The sequence below is a fragment of the Phyllostomus discolor genome, chromosome 9 (assembly GCF_004126475.2).
Source record: "Phyllostomus discolor isolate MPI-MPIP mPhyDis1 chromosome 9, mPhyDis1.pri.v3, whole genome shotgun sequence".
Taxonomy (NCBI): domain Eukaryota; kingdom Metazoa; phylum Chordata; class Mammalia; order Chiroptera; family Phyllostomidae; genus Phyllostomus; species Phyllostomus discolor.
The window spans coordinates 16,659,729-16,686,756 of NC_040911.2; the positions used below are offsets into that span (position 1 = coordinate 16,659,729).

At 41.7% G+C, this 27,028-nt stretch overlaps 1 protein-coding gene across 1 annotated transcript in view; it reads right to left on the bottom strand.

The window, feature by feature from the left end:
- The window catches only part of ME2 (malic enzyme 2), a 47,064-nt gene that overhangs the window by 15,351 nt on the left and 4,685 nt on the right, over positions 1–27,028 (bottom strand). Inside the window, exons 2-11 of the mRNA XM_028524129.2 lie at positions 18,597–18,716; positions 15,941–16,074; positions 13,595–13,744; positions 10,970–11,045; positions 9,695–9,856; positions 9,280–9,383; positions 6,273–6,382; positions 6,076–6,173; positions 5,673–5,786; positions 2,463–2,577 (exon numbers count right to left, since the gene is read on the bottom strand). Of these exons, the coding sequence (XP_028379930.1) occupies positions 2,463–2,577; positions 5,673–5,786; positions 6,076–6,173; positions 6,273–6,382; positions 9,280–9,383; positions 9,695–9,856; positions 10,970–11,045; positions 13,595–13,744; positions 15,941–16,074; positions 18,597–18,704 (1,171 nt within the window). The 5' untranslated portion in view covers positions 18,705–18,716. The remainder of the gene's footprint in view (positions 1–2,462; positions 2,578–5,672; positions 5,787–6,075; positions 6,174–6,272; positions 6,383–9,279; positions 9,384–9,694; positions 9,857–10,969; positions 11,046–13,594; positions 13,745–15,940; positions 16,075–18,596; positions 18,717–27,028) is intronic.

Sequence of the window (27,028 nt, forward strand, 5' to 3'; positions counted from 1 at the left end):
AGTCTTACCAACAACATTTCTACAATAGGTTTAACGTAACAAAAGCACAGGTTAACTCCCATTACAAAGACAGATTTTGCATTGCTTGAGATAATGCTATAGGAAAACGATCTCAAATGGGAAAAGGCTAAGAGTCCCAAAACACCAGTTCAAAAGAACCCATGCACCCCTATGTTCGCAGCTGCACTATTCACAATAGCCAAGTGCTGGAAACAGCCTAAGTGCCCATCAGTAGATGAGTGGATCAAAAAAAAACTGTAGTACAATCACACAATGGAGTACTACGCAGCAGAAAGAAGAAAAAGAAAGAACTCCTACCTTTTGTGATAGTGTGGATGGAACTGGAGACTATTATGCTAAGTGTAAGCTAGCTGGTGAAAGACAAGCACCATATGATCTCACTTATAAGAGGAATCTAATGAACAAAATAAACTAACGAGCAAAACAAAAGCAGAGATATGGAACAGACTGACAGCAGCCAGAGAAGAGGGGGAGGCAGGTAATGGTGGAAAGCAAGGGAAGGGACTAATAAAAGAACAGGCATAAATGACCCCTGGACATAGACAGCAGTGCAGGGATTGACCGTGAGAGTGGGGTGGAGAGGTGGGGGGCTGGGCTGGGCTGAGGAGGGCAATAGGGGAAAATTGGGACAACTGTAATAGGACAACAATACAAAATAATAAAAATATGAAAAGGAACACAATAAAATACAGAGTTCTCACTTCAAATATTTATTGTCCACACTAGCTATAGTAAACTGTGAGAGAGAAAAAGTGTGAGACTACCTCCATCACTATGTGTAATTAAGACAGAGCTTGCTACAACATGGATGAACCTTGAGGATATAATGCTAAGTAAAATGAACCAGTCACAGAAAGACCAACACTGTATAATTCAAATTACATGAAGTACCTAAAATAGTCAAGTTCATAGATACAGAAAGTGGAACAGGGGCAGGGGCTGGAGTAAGGTGGCTGCTGTTTACCAGGGCGCGGAGTTTCAGTTTTTCAAGATGAAAAGCGTTCTGGAGACGGCTGCACAACAGTGTGCATGCACCGGAGCACCACTGAAGCGCACACTCGGAAACAGGTAAGATGGCCAACTTTAAGTTAAGCGTATTTTACAATTAAAAAATCTTAAAAAGAAGATAAAAAACTGGCAATTCAAATTGTGAAAGTCTGTGGTCCATGTTACAAAATAATAGGAATGCAGAAGGACTGAAAGATCATCTTGACTAGAGCAATCCACTCTCTTGATACAGTTCAATTTGCTGTCTTTCCTAAGCACCTACAATGCCTCAGACATTGTATCAGGCCATCAGGACATAAGAATGAGTGCAACGCAGGCAGCTTAGCGCTGAGAGAAAAACAACAAAGTAAACAATCAGAAAACTGGTAACGCGCCTAGTGTGCAGGGTTAAAGGAAGCACAATGGCGTGCAGGAAGGATACTTAACCCACGGCGGGGAATCTGGGGATGACTCAGTGACGCCTCCACAAAGCTCTGACCCAGTTCATCCAGCGAGAAGACTTCCATTCAACAGTCAAAATAATTAATTCTGTTTTATATGTAACACAGAATAATACTGATCTGGCTGGAGACCAGTTTTAGTGCTTGCTGTCACTCCCAGCTTTCTGAAAGTCACAGACCTTCAGCAGTTCGCTCAGTATCTCCATGCCTGCTTTTCTTGTGTAAAAAAGGAATCTATACTCAGTGTTTCTCCCCGTGGAGGTTCACAGGCACATTCTTAGGAGTTCATGAGTTCAAAAACAATTACATTCTTTCTTGTTGTTTCTTTCACCCTCCAGGGATGGAGTCAATGGACAGGTTCTCAGACTGGACGACCTGTAAAATTTCTTCTTGCTCTAAAGATTATGAGTTCTAATCAACAGAAAAACTGACATACTTTTCCTTTACTGTTTGTGACTGTTTTTGCTATTTAGCATTCAATAGGGCTCCTACATAAAACAGATAAAATTAAAAGAAAAATTGTGCATTCAAACCTTACAGCTACACTGGAAATGAAATAGCTCCCCTTTTAAAGATTGTTCCATTTTCCACCGTGAACTTAATGCTGTGTTGGCAGAGTCTCACGTCAGCTATTCAATGCCTGACTCAAAACATACTCAAAGCTTTCAGCTTTGTTGCCAATGAAAACCTTTGACTCTGCATAGAATTCTCTGGGTACAGTGTGTCAAATGCGCTTGGTCTTTTTAGGACTTGACCCATCAGTCATACTAACTCTAAAAGCAAAACCCAACCCATCCCACAGCTTCTCGCACTTAAAAACACCAACAACATACATTAACTGAACTTCCTTTACACACTGTAATCAAAAAGCTAGTGCAGAAAACATCATAAATGCTGAAAGCTAGGTAAAATCTATCACTTCATTTTTAATAACCCTGCCTGTAACTTATGACTGGCAACATACAGTTAAGTAAGGTCAGCAACTGTACTTACCGATTATAGCTGAAGGTTTAAGTACATTCACTGCATCTTCAAAAGTATCAGGTAGGTTCTCAGGGGCCAAGTGAGCATATGGTTCCTGGTGACTCTCTATTTTAGCTTTTCGCCCCTGAATTTTTACATAAAATACAGTATTTTTGGTAAATGCTTGTTGAGGATTAACTGACAAGACGTTACTATGAGTCACATATTGCTTCTACAATAGGAATGCATTTTCCTTTCCTTTTCTCTTCAACCCATATCTTCGAATCTACCTCCACTGTGTCCGTAAATCCAAACATGAAACATAAATCAAATTCTCTTATAGCCAGAAACTTCGTAATCCCTCTAAAAATGCTGTGAAGTCCTCCTAAATTCAGTATGACAGAAAGTCCTACACTCCCTCTACTGGGCTTGATGCATTTTGGAATTCAGAATTTTTCATATTTTAGAAGTTATTATGGTAATAGATCAAATATTGCAAATGGTTCCCAATGGGTTCTCCACAGCGGAAGCAAACTAATGAACAGTCACCCCAAGTGCACACGGTTAGACTGAAAACAGCCTTTCTGGTTTGGTTAGCAGAGAAGCTGAGATCAGTCAGATCTGTTACTGAGTGAGTTTCAGAAAGCACTTTTGGATTTCAGAGCTTTTAGAATTTCTGAATTGCGCGTGTACTGCCAAGGGCTCAGATACAAGAGAAACAGGGAATTCTGGTTCAGGATGGCTCAATGAAGAAACATGCTTTCCTCCCCAAATCTCAAGTCAAAAACCGTAAAAAACAAATCCTTAGTACAAGAGAGGTACCAATGACCAATTAGAACAATGAAATATTTCTCAGTATATTAAATGCATAAACTAAGCAGGCTGAGAAATCCATATCCTTACTTTGGCAAAAGAGAAGCTGTCCCCTGCAAAGGCGAATTTTTCCATCAGAGCTCCAGAGTAACCCCATATAAAAACCAGCAGGGGCTGGGCAAAGCTGCGCACCACCATCGGCTGGCTGGGAAGGTCACTACAGGACTGAAACACAGCCTCACCAGATCGAGGTTCTCAAAACAACAGCGTCTCATGCTTGTCTGCAGGAGGACCACCCTGTCCAATACAGTGGGGTTCAGCAGGAAGGTCTCAAAAAGCAGGGCAGTGTTTCTGGTCACCAGGAGAGACTAGAAGCCTAGAATCTATAGGCCAAGCTACTTACAGACTAAAAGGAAAATTCACTCTGAATCTGCAGGTAAACAGGGTTCTCACTAGCGCTAACTAATACTACACTCATTGTAACCTGACCGATTACAAATATTATAAAGAATCACAAAACATTTGTGAAAACCAACATCACAAAAAGAAACACCAAGCCATTTGTGTACCAATAAAAATACACACCCTCCCAATGGTCTTCTGAAGTACGTCTCACGGTCCCTGCGCCTTATATACAGACAAATACAGCAGTCACAGCTTGTCGAGAGGGAACTCAGCGGAAACGTGAAAAGCACAGGCTTCACAGGTACGTCGGAATCAATCCTACCTCCATCACTGAGAAGCTGATCGATCACCTTAGAAAAGTCACTTGACCTTTTTCAACCTCAGTTTCCTCTTTTGTAAAATTCCATAGGGTTTTTGAGAAGTTTGATGAAATGACAAATGCAAAGTTTTAGCACAATGTCTGGTATGTTTTAAATAACTATTATTTTAAATTTTGTATAATTGAAGCACTCAAGATTTTTCACTCACGCACTTTAACTGTTTCATTTTCTCCTTTGTGCTAATATTGGTACTAATTAGGAAGAAAAGAGCTCAGAGCTGGAGCAAAGTACACTTGATCCAGAGACATAAATGACAAGTAACTGCCATAGGAGATATGCTTGCTCCAGAGATGTAAATGACAACTGCTGTATTATCATCTAAGGCAAAAATGCAACAGCACCGTGGACAGGGATGGGTCCGGTTACGAAGCAGTTTACCTATGTTCTGTGTGAGAGGAGAAGCTATAAGGCATTTCTTTTTTTTTTTTAAGTATTGTTTTTGTTTTTTTGTTTTTTAAGATTTTATTTATTTATTTTTAGAGAGGGAAGGGAGGGAGATAGAGAGAGAGAGAGAGAGAAACATCAATGTGTGGTTGCTGGGGGTTATGGCCTGCAACCCAGGCATGTACCCGGGCTGGGAATCGAACCTGAGACACTTTGGTTCGCAGCCCGCACTCAATCCACTGAGCTACCCTAGCCGGGGCTCCTGTAAGGCATTTCTTAAGGTAATAAAAAGGCAATCAGTGCTAGGAAGGCAGGTGTGTCCAAAGGACACTAAATCAGTCTGAGATAGAAGCTCTTCATTATCCATGAAGCCTTTAAGGTTACGTGCCCTTTTCTGGGGAAAGTGTGCACAGATTTCTGTTAGATTGGTAAAAGCATTATGACTGCCAAGAGGATTATGACTGCCAAAGGGTTAACAATTTTTTGCTCAAATATCAGATGTCCTGGTAACAAGTGAATTACAATCCTCTGAGTTCCCACTGAAAACCCAATATTAGAAGGGTCAAGGACAATATCATCTGCAGGATTATTCGATCTCTTAAGAATCAAAATCAAAGCAAGAAAGAATAGGCTTGGTGCCAACACAGAGATTATGATTTGAAGGTGAAGCAAGAGGCTTTATAAAAGACAGAAGTTCAAGACTGGAAGATTTCTGTCAAGAATATGTGGGAAGGTCCCTGGCTAGTACAATCCGGAGAGTCCACTGAGAGACCATTTAAAAAATTGATAATGTTCTAAAAATCAAACTAAAAATGTCGTTATGACAACGTGCTTTTCTGCGGAGGGCCAAGCAGGACAAGGCGTGACAAGGGGGCGGGAAGCAGGCCTTGGGCTCAGCACCGCTGCCCCGACCTCGGAAGACTGCCTGGTGGACTGTCGCAAGAAAAGAATGACTTGGCTGCCTGCTATAGCACCACCAAGGAGGAGCAGCAAATGTTCTTCAAAAATACAATGTACCTAGCCTTACGGCTTGTCTTTCTCACGCTCTGCTTCAAAGCTGGCTCAATATATCCAGCCTGACTTTACCAATGAGCAGTCCCCTCCTCTGCACCCCAGAGCAGGCACTCCACCGGACCCCGCTTTGACACCATCTCTTTATTTCTCAATCCCCTTCCCTAAGGTCGCCTTCCCTCGGGACCTGGCTGATCCTGCCGCGCCAGTCACGGTGCTTTTCCGCTCCAAGGTTTAAACAGCTTACCTTAAATAATAAACCGAACTTGTCAACCATCCAAATTTTCTTTTTTGCCTCTTCTTCTGAGATGCCACTTTCTACCATAGCCAAAACGATAAGATTGGCAATTCCAAGAGCAGCCTGTCCAACGGATCAAAAATTTAAAAAGTAAAGACTAGAGTATGTTGCAATGCTTGACTTACTTTACATATTAATGTTTGAGAAATATTTGGTTTATTCTTCCCTTACAAATCACACAAAAGCTGATTCTTTGTGATATTCTCTAAGCATATTTTAAACTACTTGACACCAGAGGTCTTGAATTATAAGATCTCCCCACCTATCTCAACAAAATTAGCTCATTATGCCCCATTTTCCAATTCTAAAGAAGAATGGTGGTTTTAAGTTCAAAAAGCTTATAAAAACTTACCTCTCCCGCACCAAGAAATAAGATTTTGTGTTCTGAAATTGATTTACCAATAACTTTTTGCGCTGCAAGAAGACCAGATAGCGCTACTGCAGCTGTCCCTACAAGAAATAGAAAGATTTCAAAAAGTAAGAAATGGTCACATAAAAAGGGTTTAAAAAGTAGAAGTCAAAAACTCTCAAGTTCTCTTTTTGCTTTACCTTGAATATCATCATTGAAGGTACAGTATTTTTCCCGATATTTTCTCAAGAACCTGAAGGCATTGTGATTTCCAAAGTCTTCAAATTGAATAAGTGTGTTCCGCCCATATCTAAAAAAAACAGCAACATCTATAATGGCTGTGTTGAAAAGCCGCTACTAAAAAGCTTTCCTGTCTAATATTTCTTATGATAGCATTAAAAAATACACTGGGAGTTCATTTAAGGCCACCTGGCAATTTTTAGAGTCTGTGAAAGACTAAATTCAAAATGTAGAAATCTACTTCTCATTTCAAAAATTTTGGGGGTGCTTAAAATAAATGTATATTTATTCTTTTTCAGACGCATGGTGGGTCTGTGAATATCACACCCACCATCAGACCCACCGTGGTACCACCACATAAACTATTTCCACGTGCCTAGGAGGGTGTCCAGCGCATGTAAACACTAAAGAACTTCCTAAAGGAATTTTTGTCTTTGAGTCTCAAAAAAGCATATATTGGCTATGTATATTCTCATTTCACTAGCAGTTAAACAGCAACACATGAAGGACACAAATAAAAGGTTAAAAAATGATTCCTGCATGAGTTCATGGGCATTTGGTATAAGATGTCAATCATCTTGGGGAGATGGGATAATTAAGCCACGGGTTGAAAAGGAGGCGGGACTTTATTTGGGCCCTGAAAGGAAAACAGAGAGTCAAGAGGTAGGAAGAAAATCAGGGTCTATTTAGGTGACCCTAAATTGTCAATAATCTGGCTATGTGTTTCAGAGCGTATATAAAAAGATAAGGAGAAATCGGTTAAGGTAAGTTGGGGTCAGATAAGGGAGCTCTTGAATGCCAATTTAGGGAATGGGGACTTTATTCTGTATCTGATGCAAAATCAGTGACGGCTTCAGAAGAGGGAAGAATTCACCTAAGACTCCCTCTAGAAACAAGAAGCCTGCCACTGATGCGTAGCATGTATTGGTGCGGCGCAAGATGAGAGGGGCAGGAGAAGCAGCCAGGAGGCTACTACAGCATGAGGACCGAAAGATCTGAAGCAGAAGCTACAGGAAGTAAGAGGCAATTATGAGACATTGGAATAAATAAACAGAACTTGATGATGAGGACCAACTGGGAAGTAAGGAAAAAGTTTATTAAAACACCAAGGCAACCTGGATCACTAAGAAGACACCATGTGACAGTCTACAGGAGAAAGTGGGACCCTGGCTGGTTGGCTCTGTGGATTGAATGCCCCCTGTGAACCGAAAGGTCGCTGGTTCGAGATTCCCAGTCAGGGCCCATGCCTGGGTTGTGGGCCAGGTCCTCCACTGGGGGCGTGTGAGAGGCAACCAACTGATGTATCTCAAGCACATCGATGTTTCGTTTCTGTCTTTCTCCCTCCCTTCCCCTCTCTCTAAAAATCAATAAATAAAATCTTTTTTTTTTTAAACAGAAACAGATTTTTTTTTTAAGATTTTATTTATTTATTTTTAGAGAAGGAAGGGAGGGAGGGAGGGAAAGAGAGAGAAATAGAGAGAAACATCAATGTGCGGTTGCTGGGGGTTATGGCCTGCAACCCAGGAATGTACCCTGGCTGGGAATCGAACCTGAGACACTTTGGTTCCCAGCCCGCGCTCAATCCACTGAGCTATGCCAGCCAGGGCTAATAAATAAAATCTTTAAAAAAAATAAGTGAGGTAGACGGCAATTTCTAGGATGATGAAAAGTTTAGTTTTAGATATGTCAACTTGGACTCTGAAAAGAAATTAATTTTTAATTTCTTCTATGTGTCAGTAATTTAAGAGGTAGGGCAGGGCTAGGTCGTAAAAGTAGAGTTTGCACTTTACCCTAATGACAACAGAAAACCAATGAGAGACTTCAAGCAAAAAAAGACATACTAAAGTACATACATGTTTAAAAAAATTAATCTAACACGGAGATGAACTGGAGAAGAGAGAAATAGGAAAAAGCTTTAGAAAAATCCAGAAGAGAGATGAGAATCTGCAGAAAGGCTGTGGCAATGGAAGAGAGAACTATTTCTGAGGCACTTAAGTGGTTCCACCAGTTGGATCTGAGGATTGGAGAAGGAGGAAGAGTCAAAAATAACACCAAGATCAAAGGTTTGGCAACAGAGTCAATGTCACTGCATTAATAGAGGCTGCAAACACAGAAGATAAGCAGTTTAGAAGATAAGCAGTTGAGAAGAGTTTTGGACACGAACATGGCAGAGAATGTCTGGATGGGGAATTCCAGGTGTTAGAAAGACGGGCATCAGAGTGAGTGAGACTACACAGGTGGGTTTCCATGGCGTTAGGAGTCATATGCATAAAGGTCATAGCTTACATGACTCGAAGAAAAGAGAACCATGTACTCATTCACATTTAATAAAACTGAGCAAGAACCAGTGAAGATGGCTAAAGAAAGGAAAAGGTGGGTGAAAAGACCAAGTGAGGAAAACCTTGGTACTCAAGAGAAGAGGGAATCTCCAGGATGCAGGAGTGGAAAACTGGTCAGATGCTGCACACAGGTGGAGAGAGAGGAGGACCGAATGGTGAGCAAATTTACAACGTGAAAGCCGAGCAAGAGCTTCACTGGAATGGAGGAAGCAAGCCTGACGCCGAGGGCTGAGCGAGCTGGACACTGAGGTCAAGATGGAAGCAGCGAGCACAGGCTGCCCCCGAGATGTCTGGACAACTCAGGGGGATAGCATTGCAGACTAGCCTATCACCATGTATCAGTGCATCCGATCCACAGGAAAAGTTCTTAAAAATGTAATCTACCTATCTTCATAACAGACAAAGGAATAAAACAAAACTTGTGATTTGTTATCAAAAAAAAAAAAAAAATCAATTGGCTGCCTCCTGCACGCCCCCAACCATGGACCTGGCCCACATCCCAGGCAGGTGCCCTGATGAGGAATCGAACCGCGACCTTTCTCAGTGTTCAATCCGCTGAGCCACACCAGCCAGGGCTGTTTTATACATTAAAGATGCCTTTATATACTTGAACTTGAAAAAAAAATACCTGTCAGTAATGGCTTTCATGAACTCATCAATCAGATCATCATAACGTTGTGATCGATCTCTTTCCTGATACAGGCCCATGTAAAATGGATCTTTTAACAGTGCCTATAAAATAGATCAAATGCAGAAATAAAATTATTTTGTTCATAATCCATTTAAATATAATCTTTAAAACGAAAATTACAAAATAAAAAAATTACTGACATAGTAGTTTAAACCTTATTGCCTTTCTTCAAGAAATGTTTAATAGGTTTCATTCACTACTATTTATATAAATATTAAAAGCAGAGTTTAAGACAAAGACCAACATCTAATCACAAACATTTCCCTCCTTGTATTGTCCTCACAAGAGGAATGTAATAAGAAACAGTTTTTAGTGCGGGAGGAGGATCAGAGTGGGAAACGGCCTTACTCACCGGGTTGTCGGTCCCCACGTCGATGCACACGGGCAGGCACCTGTCAGGCCGTATTCCCGCACACGCGGTGTACAGACAGAGTTTGCCCACTGGGATGCCCATGCCATAGACACCCAGGTCTCCGAGACCCAGAATCCTCTCTCCGTCAGTCACCACCACTGCCTTAATTACAAAAAAAATAAAAATAAAAATAATCAATTAATTAAAAGTAAAAAATGCGACACTAAAGAAAAGCATTTTACAAAGATTTTCTTGATAGTTTTATTTTCACTTTTAAAAATAAAATTATTTCTTGACTAACTTCCAAAATAAACAAGCCAAGCATACTTAAAATTCTAGGATTTCTAGAAAGTAGATGTCAAAACCAGAATGATTTCCTGTTTTTGGTTTAAGAACAGAATGCTCCTGACTGGAGAATCAACTTAAACATCTCACAGAGAAAAAACAGGCGGGCAGAGAACAAACTTCTGATAGATTAACTATAAGAGAAAAAATAAGAGTTTAAACATAAACATGCTACTCCAACATAATAATCTAGGCCAAACAAGAAAAACCTTAGCAATGATGAAAGAGAAAAAGATCTAGAATAAAAAATACACCTGTCTATAAGGTCTGAATACTGTGAGTTTAATTATCTGGCCAAATTTTTTCTAGATTATTAGAACTAATGATTATTCATCAAAGATTATTTAAGTGAGGAAGATATAATAAAGGCAAGTAAGATTACTGCATGTAGTAAACACTAAAGCCTAACAGAGGATCTTAAGTCATTAAATTTTATTTTATGAAAGACAGCCAGATCGACCAACATATTTGCTAAATTTGAAATGCCAAGTGTTTTATATTTGCTTAAGGATTTAAATCTATCAGATTTAGAAGAAAAAAGGCCCAATGAATCCTCTCCACTGCTCACCAAATAAAAGTTTTATGTCACTTTAATAATGTAGTATTATTAATTGGTTCATGTTAATTAAAATAGAAAATATTAATACAAATCGAAGTAGAAAAGAAATAGAGAGACGGCAGGAGATGCCAGTGGTAATGACAGTGAGCAGGCTCATCTTGTGTAGTAGCTCCAATTTCTTTCCCAAAGTCAAACTCTGTACCAGTAACCCAGTTTGTACTTATTACCATCATGGTCTCAGAGCACTAAGTCTTCATGTATATAAGTGCAAAATACATCAGAGCAACAATGAAAAACTGTTCTTGGAAATTTAGAGGTAACTTACAAGGAAAGAAATAACATTGTGAAAAGGAAGGTTGTGCTATTAGTACCTTAACATGATTTTCTGGCCAGTTATCCACAATTGATCTAACATGACCTCTGTCTGAGATTGAAATAAATAATCCCCTGCAACAGAACAAAAACACCTTTGCATTTCACAGGAGTTTTTTTTTTTTTCTAAGTCTTTGTTCATAACTGGAATAGTTAGATATTTTAATAAAACATCAAGACACAGTATAATTTCCAGGCAGATTTAGCAAAGTCACACTGGTTTATTTTCAAACATTTTCAACTACTTCAAACTGTAATTGCATTGCTCACACGGTAGTTGCAACAAAGATTATTAGTAAATGATGCAATTATTTTACACAAGGAAAACATGTATCCGCATGTCATTTTCAAACAAACCCAATATACCCCCAATAAAAAGGCAACATAAAAATTAACACCAATGCAGCATAATAAGGCTAAATAAACTACTGCTAAAACTCACTGAAACTGAAAAAATTAAAATTTGAAAGAACAGGGAAGAAAACTACAGTCGTTTCACATAAAAGTTGCCATCCTTGACGCATCAGGAAAAAGTGAAGTTATTTTAAACACACAGCATACTGTTATCCAACTATAATTGATCCAGACTTCAGAAAAGGAAAAGAGGGAGGGAAACAGAACAAAACATAGGTTCTAAGAAGTAGGTCCGGGTAGAGATGAGGACCAACGGCTTGCCGAGGGTCTCTAAACTGATTCTTACACCTACCTCTCCTCATTGGCATCTTAACTCTGGCATCACTGTCCTAGCTCAAATCAGTTTATAAACAGTTTCTCAACCACAGCTGCTTAACAGAATCATCTGATGAGCTTGTTAAAAATGCTGGGGTCCCACCCCCACAGATCCTGATTTAACTTGCCTGGAGTTTTAGATCGGACGTACCGACCAACAGAAAACCACTGCAGCAGCACACTACAACAATGATAGGTGACGGTTCTGTCCTCACCCAAAAGCCATGCGCCTCGTGTGTCATGTCAGTCCCCAACTCCGGGTGCACCCCAGAATCACCCCAGGAGCTTCTGTGAAACACTGGTGCTTGGGCCCAATGCTAGACTAACTGAATCAGGGTCTCTGCACGTGAGGCCCAGGCACCAGTGGTTTTAGTTTCCCTCTGGCCTCTGGTCTGGATTGAGGACCACTGCTCTCCATGAAAAAGGAGCTATGAAAGAGCCGAACAGCTGGACAATGTCACAGAAATGTTTCAGACACATCAACCGGTGGCAGCACACAGGACAGAAGCGTGTTCTCAGAGAGTCTCCGAGGGAACCGCTGAGACACGGCCGCCAGTGGTGGTCATTAAATCCAGACCTCTGACCTTTCTCCTTTCATCAGCATCTCGGGAATGAAAAGGAGAGAAAGCTGGCGGGGATCGACACTTCAGTGAGTCCCACAGGCGCTTGCTGTCTGACAGCCACTAGGCTAGACGAGGCGGGACTGAAGACAAATGCTCTCACACACTGTCTGAGGTCCTGCATTTGTATCCACATGCAAGGACGGCATAGGGCATCGGAAAGACATCAGGATTGAGGAAAACAGCAGGTTAAAGGAACAAGATCAGAAAACTCAAATTAAGTAAAAAGAGCATTGAAATAATGCTTGTAACTTTACAAACAACCATCGGTCACATCAGTTTCCTCGGCTGACCTTCTCGGCAGCTCTTCGATGGGCGCTGGTCTCGCTACTTTATGAGGAGAAAACAGGTTCGGGGGGGATAAAGCCACTAAACGCAAAGACTTGGGTCAATGCTCATTTCGGTCTCTTTCCACTTAAATGATCTGGACGTGCCAGAACTATGTGAAGTTAAAATTTATAAAAGTTCATAAAATTAACAAACAATAGAAATGAAAGCTGACAAAAAGTGAGAATCGATTTCTTCCCAACTTTTTAAACTGATTTTTGGGGAACGAAGGGGGCTTGGGGAGGGAGAGAGAGACACACATCAATCTGTTGTCCCACTTATTTACGCATTCATCGGTTGCCCCTTGGGTGTGCTGTAATTGGGGATCGAACCTGCGACCCTGGTGTACCGTGGCTACCCGGTCAGGGCTAGAATCAACCTCTTAATTTGTCCAGGTTGTCAAAAACATTAATGGTAATTCTGGAGACTCTGCCATCAGTTTTAAAAAGAGAGAGAGAACTTTTGCTTTTGGCACAAAAATGCAAATTTCCTCCAACGACCGTAATTTAATGAAGGTTAGAAAGAATGACACGTGCTCTAACAGAGGTGGCTCAGTTGGTTGGGTGTTGTTCGGCACAATGCAGAGTCCCTGGTTTGACGCCCAGTCAGGGCACTCGCCTCCTGGGTCTCGGGTTCGGTCCCCAGTCCAGGTGTGTGCAAGGGGTAACTGATCAATGCTTCTCTCTCATATCGATGTTTCTCTCCCTCCCTTCCCCTCTCTCTGAAAATAAATAAAGAGTGATGCTATTTCTATAAAAGTAAAAGATATAAGTGTGTTGGGTTTTCATCAATCCCTTTTTGTTCAAATTAAGCTTTTGTGAGGTGGGAAATGTGGTTGAGATTAAGACTGCAACAAATAAAACAGAAATGTAATCGATGTCATGGAATGATGTTTTTTTCCTGCGCAATAATCGTTTTCAAATATATTTTCTAAAAAATAAGCCTTACTTAGGTCTTCTAAAGATATGTCCATACTGGGAGCAGGCAAGACCAACTGTGGGTGTGTACACGATTGGCAACAGGTTTTCGATATCGTCTTGCAGTATTCTATAAAACAGTTTCTCGTTTCTTTCTTGTATTCCCATTACATAGACGTACCTGAAATTAAGCACAGTAAGCAATGTCTGCATCAGCCAGGATCACAAAGTTTTGTCCTTCGAAAGTGAAATGTAACCATCTAAAATTGAGGACTACCCCCTCCTGGAAAGCAAAACCCTAAATTATCATTATTTAATAACACCCAGGGGTGAAAAGTAACAAATTGAAATGTACTTAAATGGTAGATGATAACGACAATGATTGAGAGGGTAACTATAGAAACCACCGCTAACTTTTGCTGAGTCCTTGCAGCGAGTGAGGCTCTGGGCCAGGCACTGGCAATGCAAAGATCACCACCAGCACCCCAACCTCAAGGAACTAACCTGGGAGGTGACTGACATGTAAATACGGAAGCAAAATAAAGTGGCATCCACTCCGGTATTTACTAAACACTAACTATGCGTCAGGCACTATTTTAACGCCAGGCACGCAGGAAGTGACCCCTGTCCCCAGGGAATTCCAACATTATCAGGTCTAGATAGAGCACAAAGGAGACAGCGGTCAATTCATAAATATTGAAATGACAGCTTCCAAAGAATAAAGCTTAGAAAACGGAAATGTTAGCTTGAAAAAGTGGTAATCATCTTGAATTAAATATGTCTATAACTGACTCATTAACCTTTCCCCCAAACAGGATTCTCCTACTGTTGTCATCTGAACAAATGGGAATTGCAAAGTCCATTTGGTTTCTTCCTCCTCCCCCACCCTTCCCTACTCCATCTACTAAATCATCTAGTCCTACAGAGTCTACCTGCTAAACATCTTTCAAATATATCTATTTCCTTCTTCCAATCCCACCCAGTCCAAGCCACCGTCATTTCTCACCTAGGCTGCCACAGGAACCTTCTAACTAGTCTTTATACACACAATCTATTCTTCCCCAGTCTAGTCTCTTAAACACATAACTGTAACATAATTCTAACCATTTCTATTCTCCTTGAATAATTTCTGAACATTAGTTAAATAGGCTTAAGCTCCTAAAATAGTTACCAAGATCTCTACTTTTCACCCTTATTTTCATAATGAATTTACTTCAGGTCCTCAGTGCATCACAACTCCTGCTTCGCAGTTGCCTGGAGTCACACCCTAGAGTCACACACAGTCCTACTTTCATGCTCTCCAAAAGCAGCCAGGGTAGAACGCTCTCCGTCTCTGCCCCGTCACTGGGTTCAGCCAGTGGGTTCCGCGGCAGCATGTGCTGACCACTCAGGCAGGAACGCTGATCTTACTTCTCTACTCAATCACAGAGTGCTTGCTGCTACCTGATTCCTCCCCTCTCCCAAGACCTCCAGTGAGCCCTGGGCTGCCTCCAGGGCTCCCCAGCCCACCCTCACTCTGATGGCCCACCTTGAGATGTTACCGTGTGCAGATCTGCCAGATGTGTTTGTGCTGAGCAGGAAAGTTTGTTGAATTGCAGATGCTCAATTTGTAACTACAAGAGGGGAGACTGGGGACCCTCTCACAGGGCCATGCTTCTGTCCTCACTCCCAACAGACATTTTAAAGCCTATACTTAAACTGATCCTTCTACCCTCAAGACCTTGCCCCTCTTTCTCAGTTTGCTGGAAAGCTGTATCATATTATTAAAACTCAGCTAGGCATCACTTCCTCCGGGAAGCTGTCACTGATTCTCCAAGTTGGATTTGGTGTCCATCTTTGAGTTTTCAGAATATACTCTGCATGTAGCTTTGGCTCACCGTCCTACATACTGCAGGATTCAGTGCAATGGCAGACACAGCACATTCCAGTGTGCCTGGGCCAGGTTCAGTCACTCCTCTTTTACTTCCCCAAGTGCCATGGACTAAATGATACAGTGTATGGCCACCCTATTTATTACCTACTTTCCATCCTCAGTGGCTAGTATGGCGGCACGCACAAAGAAAGTGACCCATAAAAGCTGTTGAAGTGAATGGGTGCAAATTAGACGACAGCTTTTCCTTCTAACACTCCAATCAAACCTGAAATGCTCTGTGATTTTAAGCATAACAACCTGATTTCCGCTAAACTTTACAACAGGGAAAACAAGCGAAGTATTCCCTGCGGTGAAGAAGGCATCGTCACTACAAAAGTAACAACTGGCTGACTGCAGTACAAACTTCATTACGAGGCTGTGAGATTCTCAGGTTGTAATAACCACACGCTCCCCATTTTCCTGGTCAGAACACCAATGAAAAGTAAACATCTAATCAATTCTTACTTTTCCAAAGGGGAACTTAATTTTTTCATGTTTCGATGGAACCGTAAGGCTTGAATGTCTTGGGTCTCGATTTTGGGAGGCAGGAGTCCTTGAAGACCAAGCATCTGTCGTTCTTGTAATGTAAATGCCATTCCCTAAAAAGGAGGGTTAAAAAGATGAAAAGGTGTTACTAGGGTAGCAGGAGGGACGTCCCAGAAGATGTCACTTAAACATACATGTTTTAGAAAACCAGTGAGGTATCACTTTCGCCCACACTGTCGAAAACTTGTAAGACTGATCGTGTCTCGTATTGGAGAAGGCGCGGTCGAGAGTTCCTTTCGCATACCATTTCTGGACATGTAAGCGGATTTAGGCTTTTGGGAAGGCAATTCTAAAGTCACCTTAACCTTTTAAATTTACCTACTCTATAATAAAGCAATTCTACTCTGGAGAGCCATCCTCGATAAATATTCAGACACAGAGTAAAGAGATGGATACAGAGAAATTTGCTCCAGCACTGGTTCAGGTTCTCCTGGCTATTACAGACTACCCCTCCTTCACTTACGGAACAGTTAAGGAACCTATGGTATCTCTATACCATGAAATACCATCACAGCTAAACATCTGTGTGTCGCAGAAAGATCTCCCAGACACGCAGTTAAGAAAAGAAAGGCAGGACCCCACCCTGGCCTCCCTTGGAGCTCTGAACTTGCCGTGGAAGGAATTGGCTTTGACCTTCACACCTGGGGAGTAGGGTCTGTGGCAAGGGAAAAGGGTTCAGGAGGCCTGCTCACAGACAGAGTAACAGGTATGCCTTGAGTAGACAGTGATTACAGATATAACATCTAAAAGAATTAGGAATTCTTTACTACCTTTAATCACTATTTTATTAATAACAGCAGCAACATACTCATAAAACAGTATTTATAAAGATTTAAAAAATTGTTAATTTAGTCTACAATGTTTGGAACACGAACCTGACTTCTTTACATGGAAGTCCCCAAGGAGTTCGTGACCCTGCAATTGGGAATCACTAGTCTGTGTTCCTCCTTAAACATACAACCACAGCAACATGCTTAAGGGATTTCCAGCAGCGGTCCTTCAGTGAGGTAGCCAAACAGATGCTATTCAACCTCAGAGATTTCGGAAGGCCAGGCATTAGATTTTTATTAAAAAAAAAATACAGTAATGCATCTAGACTATCCTCCTCCTTAAAGTTCGTTTCCCACAACATACTTTATAAATTTCTTATAACCCCCACAAAGTAGGCTTTATACAGTTTCTATAATAAAATAAAACCAACATAATTATCAAAGGTTTACTATACCCATGGCATTATAAAAGAGACAAAGAAATTTTGAATGGTCCCTGCCCAAGAGGAACCGGAAATATAGCTAAAAGAAATATCAAGTCATGAAAATATAAATACTATCGATTATTTCAATGGCAGCTGAAGACAGGAAAAAAGAAGCATGAAGCAACACAGACGACTGGCCACAGGGAGAGGAAGATAAAAGCTGCTCCAGGCTTTCGGAGAAGGGAGCAATTAGTCCCGTGAATGGTGGTGTGAAAAGGCTCTGTAGAACTGGAGTTTGAATGGGCTGCACCTTGAAGAGCAGGTAGGATTTATGGAGACGAGGCAGAAATAAGAGAGAGTGAGAATATCCCCTCCTTCAGCTTCATCTCCCTCACTAACTGCTTGCTGAATCCCCATTCCGACCAGGTACCAAAAGTGCAAAGACAGGGTGCTCCATGTGACCCTCAGTCCAATTCCCCTTTCTAGGCCTGAAACCCCGCAAAACATATCATGTTATCCAACTCCTGTATTTATCCCCCTGCCCCATAATGGGATAAATAAATGGGATTGGCGCATTTTTTACTGTGGTTTTAAAATAAACTACACCTTAATCTGAATGCACCATTCTCAAAAGGTAAACTTCATTTATTGTAATAAACCTGAGTATCCTCCTGCAAGCTTCCTGTAAGAAATCTCTTTCCAGAGTTGTGTTTACTTACTGCTGCCCCTAAAGAACACAGAGGGACTGCCCACCGAACCCGGCACGGACAAGGAGTAAAGGCACAAGTAACAAAGGCACAGGAATAAAGGCTCAGTGTTGTCCATCGCCTCTGCCCCAAGACTGCACCAAGGGTCAGAGGTCTCTCTCTTCTGAAGCAGTAGTGTGATTAACGGGCACAATTAACTGCATGTATTGATTTGTGCCCAAAAAGCTGCACAGAGCTGGGGTGGGCCTCAGATTAACTGTCATTTTACACTTTTGACCTCATCTTCCAAGGGCCCGACTGATTGGTCCGAGATAAGCAGCTGATCTGAGCAGGGTGAATCGAAATACTCCACACCTGGCCAAAAGTCCTGGCCAGAAGCCCTGGCCAGACAGCTATCCTGTGGATTTTCCTGAGCTAGATAGAACTAGGAAACACAGCCAGCCCCTTCCTGGTGGCAGATAATTGTCAGGGGCAAAATTTGAGAGCTATAAAGCAGCCATGACTCTCGCCATATGGAGAAAAGCGACAAGTTCATGCAGAAAAAGCAAACACCAGTGAATAGTTTTAGTATAAAGCCACAAAACAGGAAAGTTCACTTCGTCAGCCTAAAATACATCAAACCAAACCACTACCAGGGCAAGAGAAAAGGCGCGATGGCCGTAATGTCACTCACCTTGTTTGTGCGTGGGTTCAACATGAGCGGCTTGCCCTTCTCCCTCGTGTGGACGTGGCGGCGCGCCAGAGCGCAGGGAGCGGCGACCGCTCTTAGCCGGGACAGCATCTCTCCTCTCGCCTGGGAGGAGTGAAGCAAAGAAACCACTGATGAGAGAACTGCATGTGCATCGGGTGTCAGCTGCCAAAGGCAGATTTAGAAAGCTTCACTTCACACACGTGAGAAATCTTTTCAGAGCACATCTGTGTTCTGCAGACTGTGACGGTGACCGAAGGGTGACAACGAAGCAAAGGCCAAGACTGACTTTTCCTGACCAGACTCTAGGTCCTTGGTGACCACCACTGCCGCTCTGAGGTCCCTGCTGCAGCGCACTCAACGAACACTTCCCTTTTTCTAATCCGCACGAGTGTGGCAGGGCGTGCCTCTCCCACCGATGCGATGCGGGAAAGGAATCGAGAAAGGCAACGTCTAGTAAAGAGTGACATGAGTTCCGGGTAACTGACTGTGGGAGTTCAGCTTGAAGCTGGCAAAGTCAACAACAGGAAAACCTGGAATCTGCCCATGCAGAGGGAGACAAGCTACCTAGATTCTTCCCTAGACTTAGAATTTTAACATACTCTAGTTCATGTTCAAATGGAACGTACTGAAGTTTTCCTGTTTTTAGAAAACTTATTGTTTAGTATTTAAAAAATCATCCAAACTTGATAGAAAACATATTTTTGTCTTTTCACATCCATCCCAAACATGGGAATTTTTCAAAATGGAAAACTGTACATAATACATTAAACCTTAAATATTCACTGATGGAAATATATAGGTTTTTTTGTCATATCAATTCTCCCATCAAAAATCAATCTGCAATTCCTTAGAAATCATTGCAATTATCATACAATAAGCTTATTTTTAAAGATTTTATTTATTTTTAGAGAGAGGGGAAGGAAAGGAGAAAGAGTGGGGGAGAAACATCAATGTGTGGTTGCCCCTCCCACACCCACAACTGGGGACCTGGCCTGCAACCCAGGCATGTGCCCTGAGTGGGAATCGAACCAGCAACCCTTCAGTCTGCACAGGCTGGCACTCAATCCACTGAGCTACACCAGCCACGGTGCAATAAGTTTTTAGATGGAATTTCTATCTGCTGAGAAATCTATTGTCTGTATGTGGGGGGTGCAGCAAGCAAAGCCATTTAAACACTGGGATTTTCCTAAGTTAATTATTAGGTGAAATTCATATAACATAAAAATAACCATTTTGAAGTGAAGAATTCAGAGGGATCTAGAAAATCTGTAAGGCTGTGCAACTGTAATGGGGTAGGTCGGAGCAGAGCAGACCAGGCAGACGCCGGGCCCACCAGGGGCTCAGACCCCGCATAGATGGAAGCCCGCCCCTGAGGCAGGGTCCCACTCTGGGGCACGTGCCTCCCTGGGCCCCAGCCTCTGGGGTACTGTGCAGGGCACATGGTTTTTGCACTACTACATGAAGACTGGGAGCGGCACACCCAGGTCCTGAAAGGAAGCTGCTGAGAGAGGATGTCGGCTCTGAAACCCACAAGTGCACGTGCCAGAGAGGATGGGGATCTGTTTGCATGACTGGGCTTAAAGACAGATTAGGAAATGGGGAACTTCTGGGCCTGGTTTCAGCTTGTAGTCTTTTGAGAAGCAAGGGGAAGTTCTGGGTCTTGTGGGAGAGAAGGGCTCTGAGCAGGAGTGCTCTCAGCCCCCTGAAGGTGGGAACCCTGTTAATAAAAACCTGTTTCCTTTAACACAAATTGTCAGGTCATATAGAAGGGCGACAAAGCCCAGTATGCACGGTTCCACAACCGCCACCTCTGCGTAGTTCCAAAATATTTTCATCATCCCAGGAGCACACACCCTACCTATTAAACAGTTTTTCTCCCTCCCCCAGCACCCGTGACCACCAATCTTCTTTCTGTCTTTATAGACTTAACTATGGTGGATATTTCATGTAAATGTGGTACCTAAATATGGACACAAAAGCAAGTAATCATAAGCACACAAAGAATCACAAGAGATGTGGACAGAGGGGTAAGGAATAGGTCAGATGTGGTTTAAGGGTACAAACTTGCAACAAGCAGTAAACCAGAGAGCTAATGCACAGCACAGTGAATACAGACAACAATATTGTATTGCAATCATCAAACTTGCTAAGAGCCTATAACTTAATTATTCCAACCACTAAAATGAAATGGTATTTATGCAATGTGACAGAGATGCTAATTATTGCTATAATTGTAATCATATTATAATATATAAATATATTAAATTAACAGGTAGCACGCCTTATATTTACAATGTTAGTTGTCAAATATTATTTCCATAGTAACAATAAAAGAGTCATGAGACATACCACAAAATAACTGCCTTTTTTCAAAAAATGTTAATGTCATGAAGGACATGCTAAAAAAACAAAAATGCAACAGAGTAAATCTGAAGATTCCGAATGGCTTCAGTAATTGCTTCAATAATCAGGCAGCATCTCAGCCAGCACACAGAAAGGTTCTGAGGAGTGTACAAAGCAATGGGGGGATGGGGGGAGTTTGAGGCAGAAAGCGGGTGGGACAAGGAAGTGGTAGAGAAAGGGCCCTGACTGGTGTGGCTCAGCGGGTTGGGCACTGTTCCTCAAAGTGAAAGGTCAGCGGTTCAATTCCGAGGTCAGGGCACGTGCCTTCTTCGTGGGTTCACTCAGGTTGGGGTACATACAACAGGCAACTGATTGGTGTTTCTCTATCCCATGAGTGTTTCTCTCCCTCTCCTCTTCCCTTGCCACACCTCTCTAAAAATAAATAAATACAATCTAAATAAGAAAAGAAAGGATTGTCTTAGGCAAGGTCACCTTCCTTTGGGGAAAGGGCAGGAGGTCTACCATGCAGACCACCTCACTAATGCTAATTGGGAAATGCCATACTGACTAATTAGAGGTCATGTTCCCAGGAAAGACTGAAACTGCAATTAAATCTTAGTCTGTTGTCCTGGGGGCAAGTGAATGGAGTCACTTTGTTTATGTAAGGGTCTCTTTGTTTATGTATTTTTTAACAATTTCTCCCATTCTGATCAGAGTCTCAGCCTAAGAAATGTGATTAAAATTTAAGGCATTTGGAGACTTCCAGCCAAGATGGAGGTATAGGTAGACACACTTTGCTCCTCGAACAACCAAAAGAAAAACAACAACAATTTACAAACAAAAAAACCCAGAACTGACAGAAAATTAAACTGTATGGAAGTCCGACAACCAAGGAGTCAAAGAAGACACATTCATCCAGACTGGTAGGAGGGGTGGAGATGGGCAGCCGGGCAGAGAGGACTCGTGGCAGGGTGGTGGCTGGTGGACCCAGCAAGGTGGCAGATGGTGGAGCAGGGCGCACAAGGCTGCAGCTGGTCAGCAAGGCAGCACTGCGGACCCGGCGGTCCCACATTCGAGTGCAGATAAACCAGGAAGGAAAACTGGGGAGTGGGATGGACTACACAACCCAGGGCCCCATCTCAGGTAATTAAAGCCTCAAACCACCAATTGAAAACACCTGTGGGGGCTGAGTTGTCGGGAGAGACTCCCAGTCTCACAGGAGAGGTCATTGGAGGGACCCACAGGGTCCTAGAACATGCACAAACCCACCCACATGGGAATCAGCACCAGAAGGACCCAACTTGCTTGTGGGAAGTGGGGGAAGTGACTGAAATCCAGCAGAGAGCAGAGCAAACACCATTGTTCCCTCTTGGACCCCGCCCCCACATACAGAGTCACAACCCAGCTACTTGGGTTGCCCCACCCTGTGAACACCTAAGGCTCTGCCCCTCACACATAACAGGCAAGACAAGACCAAAAAAAAAAAAAATGGCTCAAATGGAAGAACAGATCACAGCTCCAGAAAAAACACAACTAAGCAACAAAGAGATAGCCAGCCTATCAGATGCACAGTTCAAAGCACTGGTGATCAGGATGCTCACAGAATTGGTTGAATTTGGTCGCAAATTAGATGAAAAAATGAAGGCTATGCTAACTGAAATAAAGGAAAATGTACAGGAAACCAACAGTGAGAGGAAGGAGACTGGGACTCAGATCAACAGTGTGGACCAGAAGGAAGAAAAAACATTCAATCAGAAAACAATGAAGAAACAAGAATTCAAAAAAATGAGGAGAGGCTTAGGAACCGCCAGGACATCTTTAAACGTTCCAACATCCAAATTATAGGGGTACCAGAAGGAGAAGAGGAAGAGCAACAAGTGGAAAAGTTATTTGAACAAATAATAAAGGAGAACTTCCCCAATATGGCAAAGGAAATAGACTTCCAGGAAGTCCAGGAAGCTCAGAGAGTCCCAAAGGAGTTGGACCCAAGGAGGAACACACCAAGGCACATCATAATTACATTACCCAAGATGAAAATGAAGGAGAGAATCAGGGCACAGTTACGTACAAAGGAGTTCCCATCAGACTGTCAGCTGATTTCTCAAAAGAAACCTTTCAGGCAAGAAGGGGCTGGAAAGAAGTATTCCAAGTCATGAAAAGCAAGGACCTACATCCAAGATTGCCCTATCCAGCAAAGCTCTCATTTAGAATGGAAGGGCAGATAAAGTGCTTCTCAGATGAGGTCAAGTTAAAGAAGTTCATCATCACCAAGTCCTTATTATATGAAATGTTACAGGGATTTATCTAAGAAAAAGAAGATAAAAATATAAACAGTAAAATGACAGCAAACTCACAATCATTAACAACCACACCTAAAACAAAAACAAAACAAAACTAATCAAACAATTAGAATAGGAACAGACCACAGAAATGGAGATCACATGGAGGTTAACAACAGGGGAGAGAGTGGGAGAGAGAGGAGGAAAAGGTACACAGAATAAGTAACATAGGTGGTAGGTAGAAAATAGAAAGCAGGGGCTAAGAATAGTATAGGAAATGTAGAAGCCAAAGAACTTATATGTACAACCCATGGACATGAACTAAAGGGGAGAAATGTGGGTGGGGGGTTGTGCAGGGCAGAGGGGAGTGAAGGGAAGATGGGACAAGTGTAATAGCATAATCAATAAAATATATTTTAAAAAATGTAAGGCATTTGCCCCACTCTCAGTGACCACTCTGAGAATTCTCAAAGCTTTTACTGATTCTGTGTGTGTGTGTGTGTGTGTGTGTGTGTGTTCTTTTCTTTTTTTGTTGATTCTCTAGCACAGGTGGCAAACACAAGGCCCGCAGGCCCAATCCGGCCCTCCACCTTGTTTTATCCAGCCTGACACCTTGTTTCTACCCGGCAGCAGCGCCAAGCTCCTTGCCCCTAGTTAAGGAGTAGTTACATTTATACAGTCCTAAAATTACATTCGGCCCTTTAAAGGCAATCTCGAGGCTGATGTGGCCCCCAGTGACAATGAGTTTGACATCCATGGTCGCGCTCATGACTTCAGGTTCACGATTTTTAAGTCAGTCATTCTCTTCAATCCTTTTCTGAAGCTACCATCTTAGGAAGATCACCTGCTTGGTGGTGAGCCTCTGAGAACGTGCAGTAAAGCCTCTGAAGGAATGCAGAGTGCCAGGATGGTTACTAGGAGCAGAGTAACTCCCGCTCTCTGGAGTGCACTTTGGAGCCACATCCAGAAGAATTCAGGATGCAGCCCAGTTTACAGGTATATAACAAAACCTCAAAGATAATCAATGGGATTAGAAACTAGTATCTACAAAGGTGCAACCATAATTTTTCTTTCTACAAGCACCCCCATTTTTTAGCAATGATAATCACAATAAAACTAATTTGCGTGCATTAAACTTGGCTTAGTTAACGTAAGTGCAGCAAAAATAGTGATTGACCATATACCGTATTTTGCCGTGTATATTGCACTCCTGTGTATAATGTGCACCCAAGGTTTTGTGTGCATTATACACAGGATTATTATACCCATGACATGTAATCATTATACCTACATATAATATGCATCCTTATTTTTCCCTCAAAAATTTGGGCAAAAAAGTAAACATTATACACAGCAAAATACAGTAATCTCTCCCTAAGACTACTTTCTGGACCCTTTCATTAGGAATCTCAGTGAACTCTTAAAGTCAGTGACTGGCCACCAGATTTTACCTGCGATACCGTTTCAGTCAAAGCCTTGGTAATGCAGCTGTATTTCTTCCAGATCTCAAATAAATGTTGCTGCTCAGAACTAGTTTCCTAGAATTTTTTGGTGACTTGAAACTTTCAAGTTTACTGGCTAAATTGAACAATGGAAATTTACTGAATATTTAGATCATTTCCAAATAAAATAAAGTCCTGAAACATTAATTGTGCAATAAAGTCTACCTACTATTTGGCTTCTTAGACAATCTAAAAGATAAATTTGGATTGAAAGACTGTACTATTAAAAAGGGAACATGTTTCTGAAAATTATGAAACATATTTGCAGTAAAAGAACCCATGTTTCTAGAGGTTCTGAAATGTATTAATTTGCCAATCTAAAAAAATTCTAACAGTTTATAATTACTTACTTTTCAATAGAAATGGAGACTTTTGAGAGTTAAAAATTTCTATATTGAATTTGCCAATTACAAATACTAGGAATTTAGCCCTGGCTGGCGTAGCTCAGTGGATTGAGCTCGGGCTGCAAACCAAAGAATCGCAGGTTCGATTCCCAGTCAGGGCACATGCCTGGGTTGCAGGTCACGGCCCCCCGCAACCACACATTGACGTTTCTCTCTCTCTCTTTCTCCTTCCCTTCCCTCTCTAAAAATAAATAAATAAAATCTTTAAAAAAAAGATTAAAAAAAATACTAGGAATTTTTTCTAGTCGAGTCGCCCTGGTCACGTGGCTCAGCTTGGCTAGAATGTCGTCCTGTTCACCAAAAAGGTTGTGGGTTTAATTCCCGGTGTGGGGGGGTGCGTACAGGAGGCAACGGAATGATGTTTCTCCTTCCCTCCTCCCCCCTCCACACCATCTTCACTTCTACAGTGCCTGTGCCTGCCTCCCCTGGTTCCGCCCCCATCCGGTAACTGGGAGAGGTGGAGGGGGTCTAGCCAATCATCTGGTAGGTTTTTCCACGCTCAGTGTTAAGAACCTCCTCCTGCCATCATCTTGGCCAATGCAGGAGACCCCTCAGCACTCTGACCTACTATTTTATAACACATAAAATTAAACCTCAATATTATTTCATCTGCTAAAAAGGACAAAGTTTCCTGTACAACTGATATGCTATTAATAAGAGACTAAAAAGAGAAAGCAAAAATTTTGTTTTATAAAAATGATTTCCTGTGCTCTTTATCATCAGATCTTTGATTGCTTAGATAAACCAAGTCTTAAATCAAAAGAGTAAAACTGCTTACAACTATTTAACTTTCTATGTTTGCCAGTGAAGTCTTTGTCATCATGATAATTAAGTACTGTTTCACAGTAGCCTATGATGCTACTCGATCAAGTTTCCTAAAACTTTTGTATATTCAACAAATTCAAAAATGAAAGTCTTTTTCTTAACTCCTGCCCCATTTCAAAAGAGATCTCTCTCTCCCCCTCTCCCTAAGGGGAAATTACTGTTATTACAATAAATGTTTCAGAAATTACATATAATTTCTGAAAATCTAAAATGTCCTGATATAATGTTTTCATTTATAATTATAGGGGCTATTTTAAAATGGCCTTTTAGTTTTAGATTAACAGTTGTTCTTTTATAATAAACTGGTACCATAAGTAAAGTGTATCCCTGCATTCTGGAAGCCATGTTAGCAGATCATCCAACCTGAGGAGGGTGCTGCGCGGGAAGCCCTGACTCAGAGCTGGTGGGTGGGAAGCATGGATCACTTGCGATTGGCATCTCAAGTGGGGGAATCTCTTGGGACTGAGCTCTTAACCCGTAGACTCTGAAGCTATCTCCAGATAGATAGTGTTGGAATTAAGTTAAACTGTAGCACACCCTGCCAGTGTCTGCTTAGAATTAAAGAGTTATTAGATGTGGGGAAAACACCCATATCTGGTGGGTAGGGAGAATTTAAGTAGTTAAGTTAAATCACCATTCTGAGATATGAAATCTTCCATTTTCAGCTCTGCTTAAAATTTTGTTCCTACCAAATACTGAATTTAGCCTGTAAAATAAAGATAACCCTACCTGTCCAATCTACCTCATAACTGTAATAATTGAATGAAAGAATATATGCAAAAAAGTAGCAGAATTAAAGACAAAGAGCACTGTTATATTATTCAAATTATTACTTTATTAGTAAGTGAGAGAAAGTGAAATAAAATATAAAAGTACAGACGATGCTTGAACAAACTCATCTAAATCCATGATGGCTTTTATAACTGGACCCACATGGTTGAAACCTGAGTTGTTCAAGCAAGGGTCAACTGTTATTTTTGACTTGTGGTTGAAAACCTGCTTCTGTGAAGTTTAAGTTACACATGGATACTCAGCTGTGTGGGTGGTCCACCCCAAGTCAT